At 41.7% G+C, this 15122-nt stretch overlaps 1 protein-coding gene across 2 annotated transcripts; it reads right to left on the reverse strand.

The window, feature by feature from the left end:
• Window positions 1-2138: 2138 nt before the first annotated feature.
• Window positions 2139-14745, reverse strand: ccdc125 (coiled-coil domain containing 125). Of its 2 annotated transcripts, none has more exons than XM_020631030.3 (12): window positions 14537-14745; window positions 12763-13069; window positions 11709-11767; window positions 10892-10978; window positions 10267-10344; window positions 9388-9473; window positions 8458-8540; window positions 8119-8231; window positions 6134-6238; window positions 5699-5849; window positions 5443-5561; window positions 2139-4849 (listed from the first exon to the last, which is right to left on the reverse strand). In XM_020631030.3, exons 2-12 carry the CDS (start codon window positions 13013-13015, stop codon window positions 3581-3583), a joined length of 2403 nt encoding a protein of 800 aa, XP_020486686.1. In that variant the 5' UTR covers window positions 13016-13069; window positions 14537-14745; the 3' UTR covers window positions 2139-3580. The 2 variants fall into 2 exon arrangements, with proteins under 2 accessions (XP_020486686.1, XP_020486687.1); XM_020631031.3 differs by having other exon boundaries at window positions 14526-14745.
• Between the last annotated feature and the right edge of the window lie 377 nt (window positions 14746-15122).

Consider the following 15122-nt stretch of genomic DNA (forward strand, 5'->3'; position numbering starts at 1 on the left):
AATAATAACAGAAACTGAGAACTACTAAGATTGATTGAGTTCATGATCTTAATTGAAACACAGCTGCTGAATTATCTCACTTACAATCGTCAACTAACACAAAGTTAACAGTTTGTTTTTTGTGTTCAGTGTCACATCATCTCAGAGTGATGAACGTCAACACACACACTCTTCCACACACACTCGGCCTTTCCCCTGTTGGATGTGATGTTAGTTGCTGTGAACATAATTTGCCTTTAGAAAGAGTTTTTTTTCCAATCTTGCTGCTATTTGATTCCTCTTCCATCTCTTCGCTCACTCTCTGTCAGTCTCATCCTCAAACTGCAGCAATCAGTGACGCTCAACGCTCCAAGGCTAAAGATGCTAATGGCCCAGATGGCTCGTGGGCCATCCCGAGTGTGAAAAGCTGAGCTATTATCTGAAGCTAATGGGGCAGACGTGGGCACAGAGGATGATACACACACTCTGCTAATGCAGTTCAATTCTTGCGTGTCACTTAGACAGTGTGCAGCCACTAGCTGATTATAGGAATCCAGTGTGTGTGTGTGTGTGTGTGTGTGTGTGTGTGTGTGTGTGTGTGTGTGTGTGTGTGTGTGTGTGTGTGTGTGTGTGTCTGCGCTTGTGTGTGTGTGTGTGTGTGTGTGTGTGTGTGTCTCTGTGCGCTGACCTGTGATGACTGACATTTGTCTCATTCAATACACCGTGTGCTGAACTACAGATTGAGCGGGGTTATATTCATGAAAGGATTTATAGAGCAGATTGTTCTTTAGATCATGAAGATCAGTCTTAAAAACACACAGAAATCTTCATTTTTTCCAAATATTTTAAACTGTGTTTAAACGACATGTGGCTGCAGCTCTCCATGGACAACAAACGGTATGCCTACAGAGGCCTGTGAGGACAAACATGCTGCAAACACACAAGATAACCCAGAAAAAAATGCTGCAAACTCAGTCATCACAACAGAGGTTTGAAATCAAACATAGCAAGACAACCTGAACTTTAAATAATAAAACCCGGATCAACACTTGAAAGAAGAGGGATTTGTCAAAGGACTACAGCTTAAATAAATATCTATACATGTAACAATTTCTCAAACAACTCAACAAATTTAAATAGAAAACTCTAAAACTCAAAACTGTGTGTAATCTGTTTGTTATGATATACAAAACATGGCAGTAGAAAAAGTGAACTTACTTAATTCTTATTTAGTCAAAAACAGAAAAGCAACTAAGACATTAACAATGTTCAAAGCATGTTAAACTATAAACAGTTATTTATTTATTATTCAAGCTTTGTCCAATTTTCTTTTTTAAGTTATAACTGTATATGAATCACATAGTTTACTGTATTTGTTCTCTGAATTTAATTGAATTTGTTTTATTTTTTCTATTAGAGTATGAATGGATCAGTCATGAATGAAGTTGGCTTGTTATTGGATGGTCGCTTGAACCGAGTGGTGTTATCTGTAGATAAATACTGCCCTCTGCTGGTCTGTGTTTGTCTGTGTTTTAAAATGCTTGGTATTAAAACATATTGAAATAAAAATGTGGAAAATCTTAAATTAAATCTTTGAATGGCTCCTTTATGTGATGGAGGTGTGTTTATATAATATCTCAGGGTTGACTGAGACTGTGGTGGAGGGGCTTGATGTGAGATCTTTTCGAGGACCAAAGAAACCCTGACTGGGAATGTTTAAAAGCCCGGATAAACTCTTAGCATTATTTTTGAAAGAACAGAGTAAGTCCCCTGATACCATGTAGCCTTAACTTTACCTGACTGTGTCTGTTGTGTTATGAGGTTATATTGAAATGTCATCTCACAGTTAGTCCTGTTATATGCAATGTGTTCTCATACTGGTAAAAAATAACCAGTGTCAGATACAGTTAAGTAAATGTATAAAGTTAGTTTATATTAAAGGGATGTAAGCATGTAAGTGTACTAATTAGCATTTTACCACTTACTGATTTACTAAAAAGAAATAAAAAGTTATGTGAAATGATTGAGGTGTAAATTCAGTTTTGTCTCAGATAATTATAACAGATTTCATCAGGTGGATGCACGTTTCATTACCACTACAATTATCAGTTTGAACATCAGCAGCATTTGATAAATACATTAAAACAGAACACTCAGCATCAAGCTTCACTCTTTTATTTGACAGATGTGTTGAATGTTACAGACCTGAACTCTAATAATCTGATCTGTGTGTCTATTTACACTAAATACTGTGTTATGGTGTAATTAAAACTTTACATTCATGCAGAAATATTTTAAAGAGTATGGACACCAATATTTAACTGTATTCTGCTGCTATATTAAACATTTAAAACAGGAGTTTCCTCCCTGACATGAGGTTTTTAAGAACATAAAGACGTGACTGTAGAAAAACTGCTCATGGGTTGGCGTTAAAACTATTTATATGTTGGGGCGCGCAGGTGGCACAGTGGTTGGGGCACGCGTCCCATGTGTTGAGACTCTCATCTCGAGCGGTAGGCCCGGGTTCACTTCCACCCGTGGCCCCTTTCTGCATGTCATTCCCCGCTCTCTCTCCCCGCTCTCTCTCCCTGGTTTCCATATATTCATAGCTTTAATGTGACATTCCAACCTTGAAACCCCCCACCTGATTGGAAAGGCTTTCTAACGTAGGACGCTGGGAGAAGATGCTGGCTTCTGTTGGTACCTACATGTGGATTAATGCTGTTGGACCCTCAGTGTTCTTTCCATGGATTGAAGGACAAACAAGAAGTGGCAACTGATGATTGTTTGGTATGTGACATAATAGGTCAGTTTGAAGAAGGTCCAATAGTAACTATCTGAAAGGGGAAATACCTCCACCTACTGTAGAGGAGTCAGACATACAGGTGCTTGTATACTGGGACAAGGACCGTAGAACACTTAAATGGAGTAATCACGCTATAACTGAAGCTCCACTTATCTGATAATGTAAACACGTTGAGCGTGAAAAGAGGCTATCTTTGTATTTGCTATGAAGGGATCCTGGACTCTGGAAGTCTGAGCCTAGGATCTCAGAATTGTGGTAATATTACCAGCTTACAACTAGGCTCAGTCCAAATATACCCCTTGCCCCTACCACTTAGCCTTACTCCTACGTATTGCGCATTCACATCTAGAGGTGGGGTGTCCCGTTTCTTCTTGAAGGGGTATTCCATTTTGTAGGGGGAAATTTCACCAGAACCCCTTGTAACTGTATTCCAAGGGGCAAGGAGACACTCGAAACAAGAGGAGGGGGTAAAGATTAGAAATGGGACTGAGCACGAGTCTCACTTTCAGATTTCCTCTTATTCAGCGGTGGATCAGTCCTAGACTGAACGACTTTGTTGTCATTCTGGCTGAATCTGGGAATCTACTTGATCTGGTTATTACTGTGCCTGGACATTGGACTCTGATGAGACCTGTATCGCAGACTCTGGTGTGGCAGTCTGGCTCTGAATCCCTGGAGTTCCTTTGACTGTATCCTGGAAACTGATGAGACGGGATGTTGGATTTCTGACTCGAGGATCTTGTGAATGTAAGCTGGTTGGATATTGGTCTGTGGTGGTCTGAGAGCCCCTTTGGTTCAGTCCTGGACTCTGACAGACTTAGTGGTAGTCTTGGCTGAAGCTGGGACTCTGGCAGGTCTGGTTGTTGCTGTGTTTGGATGTTGGACTCTAAACATACTTTTCGTCTGGTCTTGCGAATGGTTCTTGGACTCTGGTGAGTCTGATGTTTTCTGAATCTGGTTCTTTAATGATCCTTGTGATTGTTTTGATGGGATCCAGGAATCTGATGTATTAATCTGGATCACAGACTCAGGTCTCTTGTGATTGGGGACCGGTTGGATGATGGTCTGTGGTGGGTCTGAAAGCTCCTGTGGTTCAGTCCTGGACTCTGATGGACTTGGTGGTGGTTCTGGTTGAACCATGGCCTCTGGAAGCTCTGGTTGTGGTTGTTGTTGTTGTTGTTGTTCAGGTATTTTAAAATCGGATGTGTCTTGTGCCTGAGACTCTGGAGTAACAGTTGGGCTCTGGATCCCTGATGGTCTTGGCGGTTTCCTTGATGGGACCCTGGTACTTGATGGATCTGAGTCCAGGATTTCAGACTTGTGGTTCCTGTGGTTGGACTGTGGCTGACTGTAGGACTCTGGTGAGACTGGTTGTTGTATCTTAGACTTTGTCTGTGGTAGATCATTATCATTCCTGGACTCTGACAGACTGAGTGGTGGTCCTGGCTGAAGTCTGGATTGTATCTGGTTGTTGGATTTTGTTGAGATTTGTTTTGTCTTGGACTCAGATTTGTTTGACTGGATCTGGTTCCTGATTGGTTCTTGTGTTTCTTCTAATGGATTCATCTGCTGGATTACAGGATCAGGCTCCTTGTGGTTGTGGATCAGCTGGATGGAGGTCTGTGGTGAATGAGACAGCTCTGACTCTGACAGACTTGGTTTAGTCCTGGACTCTGGCTGACATGGTGGTTGTCCTGGCTGAACCTGAGACTCTGTCAGATTTTCCTGTGCCTGGATGTTGAACTCTGAGGAGGCTTTTACTTGGGTCTTGGACTCTGATGCGTGTGCCTGGATCTGGTTCCTTAGTGGTTCTTTTCCTGGTATAGAAAGGATCCTGGACTCTGATGGGTCTGATGGTTGGGTTTTCGACTTCTGGCCTTTATGGTGTGACAGTGAGCGGCGGCATGTCTGTCCAGGTCGCTTTGATGGGATCCTGGACTGTGGTTGCTCTGAGGACTGGCGGCGTGAGTCTATGTGCAGTTGTCTCTGCAGCTCCTCAGCATTGTGGGCCAACATGATGCTGACCTTTCTCTGGTGGGCCAGAGCCTCATCCTTATCATTCAACTGCAGCACAAACACAAAATCAGACTCAAAGACGGACAAAAAGGAAAACACAAAGACAGTAACTGAAAGTCGGACACACAAAGTAAAAGACACAAAGTCAGAAACACAAAATCAGGAGCAAGGAGGAACAGAACTTTACAGAAACTCTGAAGTGTTTGTGACTGAATTTCCCACTGGGATAAATAAAGTATTTCTGATTCTGATTGCTGAAAGATTGAACAAATAAAGCTTAAGGAGTTCAGGTTGCATTTCAAGCTCATTACCTGACGGAAGTAACAGAATATGTTCATCTCAATGTTATAACACCCCCAATGATTCGATGCTTTTCTTTCTGCTGGCCATGTAGACACACTGAACCTAGATTTCCACTGTATGATATGAACTAGTTTCCTGAGGCCCCACCATAAGGATACAATACGACAGGATACCAGAGGATACAATATGATAAGAGAGAGTATATTATAATATATGATGCAACACCATAAGGAGCCTTAGGACAAGATACAATACAATTTAATATGATACGATAGGATAAGATTTGCTCTACGTATATTTATACATAGATCTGTAGATCTGTCAGAGGAGATCCTCACCAGGTCCAGCAGTTTGTAGAGAGTCTCTAACATTTCATCCGACATCTTCACCTCCAGACCTGACGGGAGTAATCCTCTCAACCTCTGACTTACACTGAGTCGAGGACTCTTGTTAGCACCTGAAGACAAGGACACTGACTATTTATAATGGGTAAAGTAAATGAGGGACTCAAATGAAATGTTTCAGGAACTATCATGATATATCTCTTTACATTACAGACGCCCCCCCTGAACACTGTGCAGACATCACACTGACCTTCAGCTCTGCAGTGATTCGATTTTAGAATGTTAGCTTCAGCGAGCATGAGGAAGTGTTCACTGCGTTTCTTCAGCTGCTGCTCGAAGGCGATACGAAATGCATCAGCAACCATCACTGCCTCCTCCCTCCTCAAACACTGAGCATCCAGCTGGAAAATACACATACACACCCAGTCACACAGATTTGAAATGTTTTAATAAAAATATTCGCAGCCAAGCAAAAACGACTTAAATAAATGATCTGCAAAACGGTCAGCATAAATGTCCAACAGCTTTCACTGTTACGATGTAAAACACTTTTTTTAAATATAAAGTTTTCATTTGAATAATGTGTTGTAGATTGAAATAAATCACTTTTGATTTTTTAAGGCCTTTTTAGCCAAAAGTGAAAATGAGCTTGGAAAAAGTGAGGTGAGGGTGTATGTCATTTTACCTCCTGCTGTAGCTGGATGAGCTGCTTTCTGCTGGCGGCTGCAGTCCGACTGCACGGACAAACTTCAGATACACCGACACACCTGCACGCCCCCAACACTGCCATCTGAAACAGAGAATGAGAGCGAGAACATCAATACTACTGCAACATCTTCTGCAGAGTACTACAACTTCATCTACTACAGATTACTTTGAAGTCTTGTCAGTTTCAGGTTAAGGTTTCTAAAACAAGTGAATTAACTCGAAATCCTTTAACTGTACTGATGTGTTCATTGTGTAACATCTGCATTCTGAAAGTTTCAGTGTAAACAGATTATTCACAACAATAAGAAGTCTGGATCAGGAGGGACAAAAACAGTTCTATTTCTTAATGCAGGGGTTTAATATGATATGGCTTCGTCTGTGCCATCCTGGCAGCTTCATAAAAATAATACAATTTATTTATATAACACTGTTCTTGATAGATGTGTTACGGCCCCAGCCACACTGTGTTTGTGACTGACCCTTGATTTGAAGTGTGTGTGTCTGTGTGTGTGTGTGTGTGTGTGTGTGTGTGTGTGTGTGTGTGTGTGTGTGTGTCTGTGTGTGTGTGTGTGTGTTTCCTCTGCTGCACTCAGAGGAGGAGAGAAAGAGATGCCTCTGAGGTATTTGTTAGAAATCCTCTCAAACATCCTCTGATACATCTGACGATAAACACGTGTGTGTGTGTGTGTGTGTGTGTGTGTGTGTGTGTGTGTGTGTGTGTGTGTGTGTGTGTGTGTGTGTGTGTGTGTGTGTGTGTGTGTGTGTGTGTGTGTGTGTGTGTGTGTGTGTGTGTGTGTGTGTGTTGGTGAGTCAATCCTCCAGGCATGATTTCGTTCACCTGTGCTGCCTGCTGGAAAAGCTTGATTGGAACAAGGCAATAAACCAATCAGAGGACAGCCCTGCAGCCACACACCTTTAAGAAGCTTGGTCAGCCAACACTCAGGAGCGCAGCTGCGTTTGTTTTAAGCTTGCCGCAGTGCCTCTCATTGTCTGTGTCTGTGTCTGTGTCTGTGTCTGTGTCTGTGTCTGTGTCTGTTAAATGTCATTTGAAGAACTTGTTGTCTTGTGTCTTCTGTGTTCTGAGGCTCTCGTTTGGTGTTCGACTAGGCAGGTATTAGTATTTTTGTAGACACACACACACTTACATTAGTTTTGTGTTTGTTTAGAACAACTAGGTTTAGGGGTGCTTTTCATTTGTTGTACAAGTTGGTTAGTTAGTGTAGTGAGGCTTTATTTTCATTTATTTCACTAATTACACTTAGTATGTAAAACATTTATTTAGAGCCCTTCTGTTTTATTATGTTTTTTATTTTTTTAGTAAGTCTGCTAATGTTAGCACCGCAAGCATTTGTAGTATTACGGAAGGCAGCAGCCAGCTAGTCCACCATGACGTTTGGGAGCGATCTAAGATCGCAGTGACTGTTTTCCAAGCCCAGAAGTCTCTGATATTTTCCCTACAAAGCAGCAAACATCCACGCTATTTTTTTTCCTCATCTTCTCAGTGACGTTGGTTTTATAACAGCTGATGAGCTAAAAGGGCGTCTGACTCTGTCAAACTAAATATGTTGCAGCCGAGAAACAAGCCTCATCCCGACTTTCCCTACATGTACCTCTTTACAGCTTTAATGGTATAAACAGTAATACTAGCATTAGTGTTCTCTCTCTCTCTTTGGCCCCCTCAGTCACTGTGATCGCATATGTGAGCTTGGGAACCTAGAAGTTTAATGTGTCATACACACTGGAATGGTTTTTGTGCGTTCTATGAGATATAATCCTGCCGGCAACACTGATTGTCAGCACAGGTCAGAGGGCACTCTCAGCCTAAAAGAGTGTTAATACATTTTTGACATGAAGAGGGGCCTGGTAATACAAAGCTGTAAAAGTCAACTATGAAATTTGACAAGAAAAAAAAACAAATCAATTTGAAAAGAAAGTTTAAGGCAGTGCAGGTAGGCTACTCACCTCCAGGATACCAGAGTCTCTGTCTAGGCTGTACTGTGGTTTGGTTTCTTGGTAAACTCTCTGCTCCTTTATATTCAACATGGACAGCAGCTCCAAACACTGCCGACTCAGAGCTGCATACAAACACAAAGTATTTTACTTATCACAGATATCACTCAATCAAATACACTTTCTGATAAAGACTGTAGGATGTGGTAGGAAGCTCTGGAAAGATCCAGTAAATCAAGTTTCCTGTTGTGTCTGTGGGTGACTTTGATTCCCACACTGACAGAGATCCTCAAAGGTGATACATTCATGTCTGGGTCACATCAAACTGATTATACATGATGCAACTTCTACCTGAGTTTTCTGCTCGCAGCTGCTGGATCTCACTCTCTCTCTGCTCCAGGTTTTCAGTCAGAGTCCGATTCTCACTCAAAACCCTGATCACAACAACAACAATCAGCACAACCACAAAAAGAAAAACCACACACACAAAAACAACCAACACAACAACAATCAGCACAACCACAAAAAGAAAAACCACACACACAAAAACAACCAACACAACAACAATCAGCACAACCACAAAAAGAAAAACCACACACACAAAAACAACCAACACAACAACAATCAGCACAACCACACCAACAAAAAACAGCACAACAACATTAATAACTACAAAAACAAAAACCAGCACAACCTCCAAAACAACAGAAACAACAACCAGCACAACCACCACAACAACAGAAACAACCACCACTAGTACAAACAAAAAACAACAACAGCAGAACCAGAGAAACCACATCAGTAACAGAAGAGAATCTGTTTAAAACAGCACAGTGGATAAAAGGAGTAAGGCCCCGTGTCAACCAAGCGCTGGCTGTGTGCTCGGTTTGCATGAAGCGTTTGAGCTGCGAGAAGGAAAATGCTGCACCTCCGTCCTGTCTCAATGACAACAGTTTGTTGACAACGGCCGCTGTATGACCGACACGGCTCCTTTACTTTTTACTGCATGTTTTATATTTGAGATCGTTTTTTACCCGATCAGACAGCGAGCAAAGTACAAGATACAATCTGTAGGAGGCTAAAACACAGGGAAAATCATACAATTTGAAAAGAGCGCCTGTGACGTCAAGCAGAGCGCTTGTAAAAAAGATGCTGGGCGCAGCGCTTTTCATCCAGGCGGCTGCTTTCTGCTGCGAACGCTCTCTACCCATTGAAAACAACTGAAAAAAGACGCTGGCGCCGATAATAAAACGCTGGGTGGACACGGGGCCTTAATGTTACCTGTTGTACTGGTGCTCCCAGGACTGCTGACCCTTCTTCATCTGGACCTGACTGAAGCTGATCTCCCACTGCAGACTGTTCACCTCCTGAACAACATGGAAACATCATATGACACAGTGATTAGCATGTTTTTATTTAACAGTTTTATAATCTATTCATCATAGGACACCATTTAATAAACAGGGTTTTATAACATGCTGATGCTAAGTCACAGGATATGTATTGTTCTGTTCAGATTATGCAGCCCTCTTGGAGTCTCAGACAGAGTCCTTGAAAAGAAGGACCTAGTGGTTCTGCTGGCGGACTTGGACATCACATGGGCAATGATCGAGACACTTGGAGTGGGTGATCGGGAGAAATTACCTGCCTGATCTACTCCTCAGAGGAGTTATGTTATTGGACTTTTGTGATAGTCATGGATCCACCATAACAAACACCATGTCCGACTTCGACCAAAGAGGGATTTTTAAGCATAAGCTGGAACACCTCAGTTCAAAATCGATGATGGACTCTGCTGTAGTATCATCAGGTCTGCAGCAGGTTGTCTTGGACACTTAGCTGGAGAAAGGAGCTGAGCTGTCAGCTGATCTCCACCTGGTGATCAGGTGGATCAGGTGGTGGGGGAGGCTGTCAAACAGACCTGATAAACTTAAACATGAAGTGATGGTAAGCTGGAAGTGTTCATATATCATGGACGACTTCATGTCACAGCTGAGCAGCTGGGAACAGTCAGGATGTAAACACAGGACTTTCTTTATAACTCAGTATATTGTGGCATCACACCGGTGTTTCTGTTTGTCTTTGAGCACCAGGCAGTGATCAGTTGGTTCCTGCCTAAAACAAACAGACCCAGCCTTTGTTTGAGCAGCACACACTCACCTTCTCCAGGGCTTTGGCCTTCTCCTCACTCTTCTGCAGAACACTCTTGGTGTGACACGTGGCTTTGTCCAGAATGGCCTGAGAGAACACGAGCACCTTTAGTTAGTGCTCATATTTACACCATCAGTTCTGTGAAACTTGTACTGACTGTTCGGTTTTCACTCAGCTTTGAAGGACAGGTTCTATAGTAGTGATGAAGAGAAAACATGGGCATGATTGTGTTCTAAAGTGTCAAACTTCAGCAACACTCGGGACTTCAATTCAAACTTTTAAACTTGGGCCATATTTTTACATCTTTAGGAACTAAAGGACTAAAGGGTACAAAAGAAGTGTCCAGTAGATTTGTTTGTCCTGCAGCAACCTCACAGAACAAGGGGAGTTAGTTGTTGGTCTAACTCCAACATGCTGCCTCAATCCACTGACTCAAATATTGTGTTGATACAGACTAAACATTTAAAACAACAAAAGTCACAATTACACAAACACACCATCAGATTGAGGCAGCAATAGACCAACAACTTCGTTTGTAATCTGGGAGGTTAAAGGTAGTCATTGTTTTTTTTTTATCTGACCTACAGGAGTGTGGGGTGTATGATGATGTGTTTCAGTGTGTGTGTTTCTTTACCTTCCCCTGTAAGATCTTCAGAGCTTTATATTTGCCTTCAAAGTATTGATGTGCCACCTCCAACTCACAGCACAGCACGTCTATCACCTGTGAACACAGCACCACTCACAGTCTGACACGCTGTACAATTTTAGCCAGATTCAAACCCGTTTTTTGAGCAGTACGACTACTTTGGAAGTCACGACTAATTTCATCCAGATCGCGCGTCGTTAGTCGTGCAGTCCACAGGGTGGGCGTGACGGCCGATCATGTTGTGGTCTGCTGCTCCAGACTAGACGGGGGATTTTCTGGTGTGTTTGAAATTTTGGTTGTAGGACTTCACACACTCACACAGTGAGAGCAGAGCCTCGAGCCAATTTCTGATTGTGCCGGCACAAACTGAAAGACAGCATCTGAAATCACCATGGCAACAGCAGGGACGCCTGTTTGATGTGTCTTGGTATTTGTTATGATTTAGCTGCTAGTTTGCTTGTTATTGTGGTCATGATGAGGGTGTGTGTGTGTGTGTGTGTGTGAGATAGAGTGAGAGCGTTTTTTCCAGCGTTTGTATTTGAGCCGTGCATAAGAGACAACTGAAGCACATATCGTACATCTGACTTCAACCTCCGTCTGTGGGTTTTCTATTGACATTGTGGATGACGATTTAAGTCGTACAGTTTGAGCTCTCAGGTCGTGCCGGACAATCAGGCGTGAGCTTTGGTAGTGTGTCTTAAACGATTCAGTTGTACAGTGTAAGCAGACATTCCACCACTAATGTGATACCGTCGTACAGATTACACCGGCCTTTAGTAGCCATAGTTTCTCTTGGTGGTCATACCTCAGTGGCTTCCTGCAGTCTGTATCTCAGCTCGTCTTTGGACAGATCAGCCAGGGACCCTGCAGAGACACAATCAGTCTGCTCATGTATCACAGAAAGATAAATGTGTGTGTTTTTTTTTAAATATCAGAGAAGGACCACTGATGGCCTAACGGTTATGTCAGGAGTGCGGAGGCCATAGTCCTCCAAGTGGGCGACTCAGGGTTCAAATCCGACCTGCAGCTACTTTCATGCATGTCATTCCCCACTCTCTCACTCTCCCCACTTTCTCTATCCACTGTCCTGACTAAATAAAGGCAAAGGGCCAGCAAAAAAAAATGTGTGTGTTTGTTTGTTTTGGAACTTTAAATCTGTTTTTTTCTTAAACCACACAGCTAAATGGTCCAGTCGGCTGACTAGTTTCTACACTATGGAGTCATTAGATGAGTCTATGACAGAAATTACATGACATGCAGGAAAGGAGCCACAGGTCAGATTCAAACCCGGGCCGCCTGCTTTGAGGACAAAAGTCTCTCTACACAGGGCACACAAACTAACCACTAGTGCGCTGGCACCCTGATACTGCAATACATTTTAGAAACCTGTTTATAACACCACTTGTTAACAAAGTAACAAACTGTTTTACAAACACGTTGTCAGCCTTTTGGTAGCGACACATTGCCACTGTATTTTTGCAATTGGAACACTGTGCAGGAGTTTGCCTACAACAACAACTAATGACCCAATATTTGGTGCTTAGGACTTCTAATTTTGTTGCTGTGGTATCAAACAGGCATCAATATAATTAGATTTTTCCTATCTAAGTTTATCATTCTGGCATCATGACTACCCTCGGACGTAAACTTTAAAAACAGTAGTAGGCCTACAGTATGTTTACCTCACTGTCTGATTAAGGTAGTCATTTTAAAAAAGAACAAAAAAATGGTCTCTATAATAAATATTAATTAAGATGATTGTGTTTTCATTTATCATTCAGCGTGTGTGTTTTATGTGAGATGGAAGATGAGGAAATCAGTTATTTGATGGTATACATATGTCTCTCAGGTGCTCTCACCTGAGCACTGCAGCTTCCAGCGGGCTCTCTGCAGGGTCTCTGTGCTCTTTAGTCCGTGGATCCATGTGTCCTCATCTGCCTGCCAGCTACTCCTGAGTCTGCCTGCTGTGCTCGGCGGCGTCTCTGAGGGTCCACTAAAGCTCTGACTCTTCATCCTTCTGGACCTGTGAGCAGCTCCGACCTCCATCCCGTCCCCCAGGTCTCCATCCAGCATGTCATCGTCCAGACTGCAGGCCCCGCCCACCGCCTGCATCTGAACCAGGTGTTAATATCAGGTCACCTTCAGCACAGCACAGCTCTGCTTAACCTGCAAACACAGACGATCTGAGTGAGCCCAAACACACAAAAACATTCAGACTTATCTTTAGTGGTCTGACCGGATTTTTTGTTTTGCCATTAAGAAATCATTCATTTGCATTCTCCTTGTTTTTTAAATGCTTTATTCATGCCTTAACAAAATATATGATATTGATATTGAATATCATATTTTCACTATATGGATCAAATGTACAGGATGTAAACAGTGTTTCTACTGTTCTGCATGTGTCACACAGAATGTGTGTGTCAAACACAACATCTCCCATGAAAACAAAACAGATGTTCTTTTCTTCATCAGACACTTTTACTGGCTGGGCTTCATCAGAATGACGTCAGTGTTTGTTAGTGTTGTATTACTCGATATTGGTCTTGGTCTCACAACAGGTCTCGAGAGAGCTCTTTTCAAAGGTCTTGGTCTCATCACAAACATTTTGAGTCTTGTCTCGTTCTCGGACTGGGCAGACTCAATACTTTAAATCAAGACCACCACTGATAGGTTTCTTTCTCGCCCCTTTCTAATAGAACAATAACTTCCATTAAACAGGACGAATAACTTCAATTCATCTGTAGTTTGGTTTGCCACCCTACTTACAGCTGCAACCTTCACAGTGTATCGGTCTTAATTAGTGTCAAGCCCCCTGCACACAAGATGATGATTTTTTATTGATAGTTATGGTCTTGGTCTTGTCTCACTCTCACTCTACCTTAGTCTTGACTCGGTCTCGATCCCTAAATGTCTTGGTCTTGACTCGGTCTCAGAGCACTCTGGTCTCAGGTATGTCTTGGTCTCTGTTAGTGAGCTCTAACGAGAGCATAAAGCCTGAACATTCAATGATTTGATTTTTCATCTTTGTCAGACAGTCTTTGTCTTGTGTTCATCACGCAGGTTGATATTGTGATGTATGAAAAATATTTAATTTATTGTTCAACACTACGATTTTATCATATTCTCATCAAACAGCAATATAATCATTTATATAGATTTAGCTACTGTGTTATCATTGAGCTGTTTCAGCATGTCACAGGAAGTGACATCCTCACTGTGTCTAATTTAAATTCTCATCTCTTTAATACCACTTGTCTTGATCACAGTTTTACTATTAGAGACATGATTCATTATAATAACTATTACTTTTGATTAAACTAAACCTCTGCTGAACACCCACTTTACGCACAATATATCCTTTTCATATCAGTATATACCTCATTAATTGTGTAGTCACGTGTTGTGTTGTTAAACTGGTAATTATTAAAAAGGTTTTGTGAAATAATGTTTTTTTTTTTAACTTGTCAAAAACCACAGATTGTAAATAGCCTATTAAAATCCTTAAACAAAGCCCGACTCAGCCTTGCCAACATTACCACATTGTGTTTCATCACACTGTTTCATAAAGTGGACTTTCCCTTTAACGGTAATGATGACAGGTGTATAATGGAAACTTTACCTGTAGCCTACCTGAAGCAGTCACCTTTACAGTGTTAATCCTCGGTGTTTTTCATCCTCTACACACACACGCGGAAAAGGAAACACAAGCAAAATAGTTTGATAAACTGGTTTAAGTTTTAGCTCCGAAAACAGACCGAGAATGACGTCAACACGTCAGCCGTTTAATAATAAAAACTAAACTCGTCAGGATCCTGCAGCAGCCGCGCAGACTCGACACTTCCGCCTGCAGCGTCAAAATAAAATGTTTACAGATACCACATCCGCTCAGTACCTTCAAAATAAATCCCGCTGACATCAGAGATCCCGTTTGATACCACTGCAACAATAATAGAATATCTTATACATATCAGTGTCATTTACACAGTGCTCTCTCTCGGTAGCTTTTGGTTCAAAGTTTGACTGAAGATCTGACGGTTTTCTTGTGTTTTAAAGCTTCTCTAGTTTGTTATTAACAATCGTAAAAAGAAATAACCAAAATTGCGAAGTTTTAATACCACGTTTTTATAAAAAATGTATTTAAAAAAAAAAAAAAGGTAAACAATTTATTACCAACGTAGGCTATCAAAAACCATATTAAAATATCAAAGTATCAGAA

The sequence above is a fragment of the Labrus bergylta genome, chromosome 2 (assembly GCF_963930695.1).
Source record: "Labrus bergylta chromosome 2, fLabBer1.1, whole genome shotgun sequence".
Taxonomy (NCBI): Eukaryota; Metazoa; Chordata; class Actinopteri; order Labriformes; family Labridae; genus Labrus; species Labrus bergylta.

Coding starts and splice junctions, on each gene's coding strand:
- ccdc125 (XM_020631030.3), bottom strand. CDS start 13,015: ATGCAGGCGGTGGGCGGGGCCTGCAGTCTGGACGATGACATGCTGGAT. Junction 11,768..12,762: donor CTGGAAGCTGCAGTGCTCAG/GTGAGAGCACCT, acceptor GTGTCTCTGCAG/GGTCCCTGGCTGATCTGTCC. Junction 4,850..5,442: donor TCTACAAACTGCTGGACCTG/GTGAGGATCTCC, acceptor TTTGTGCTGCAG/TTGAATGATAAGGATGAGGC.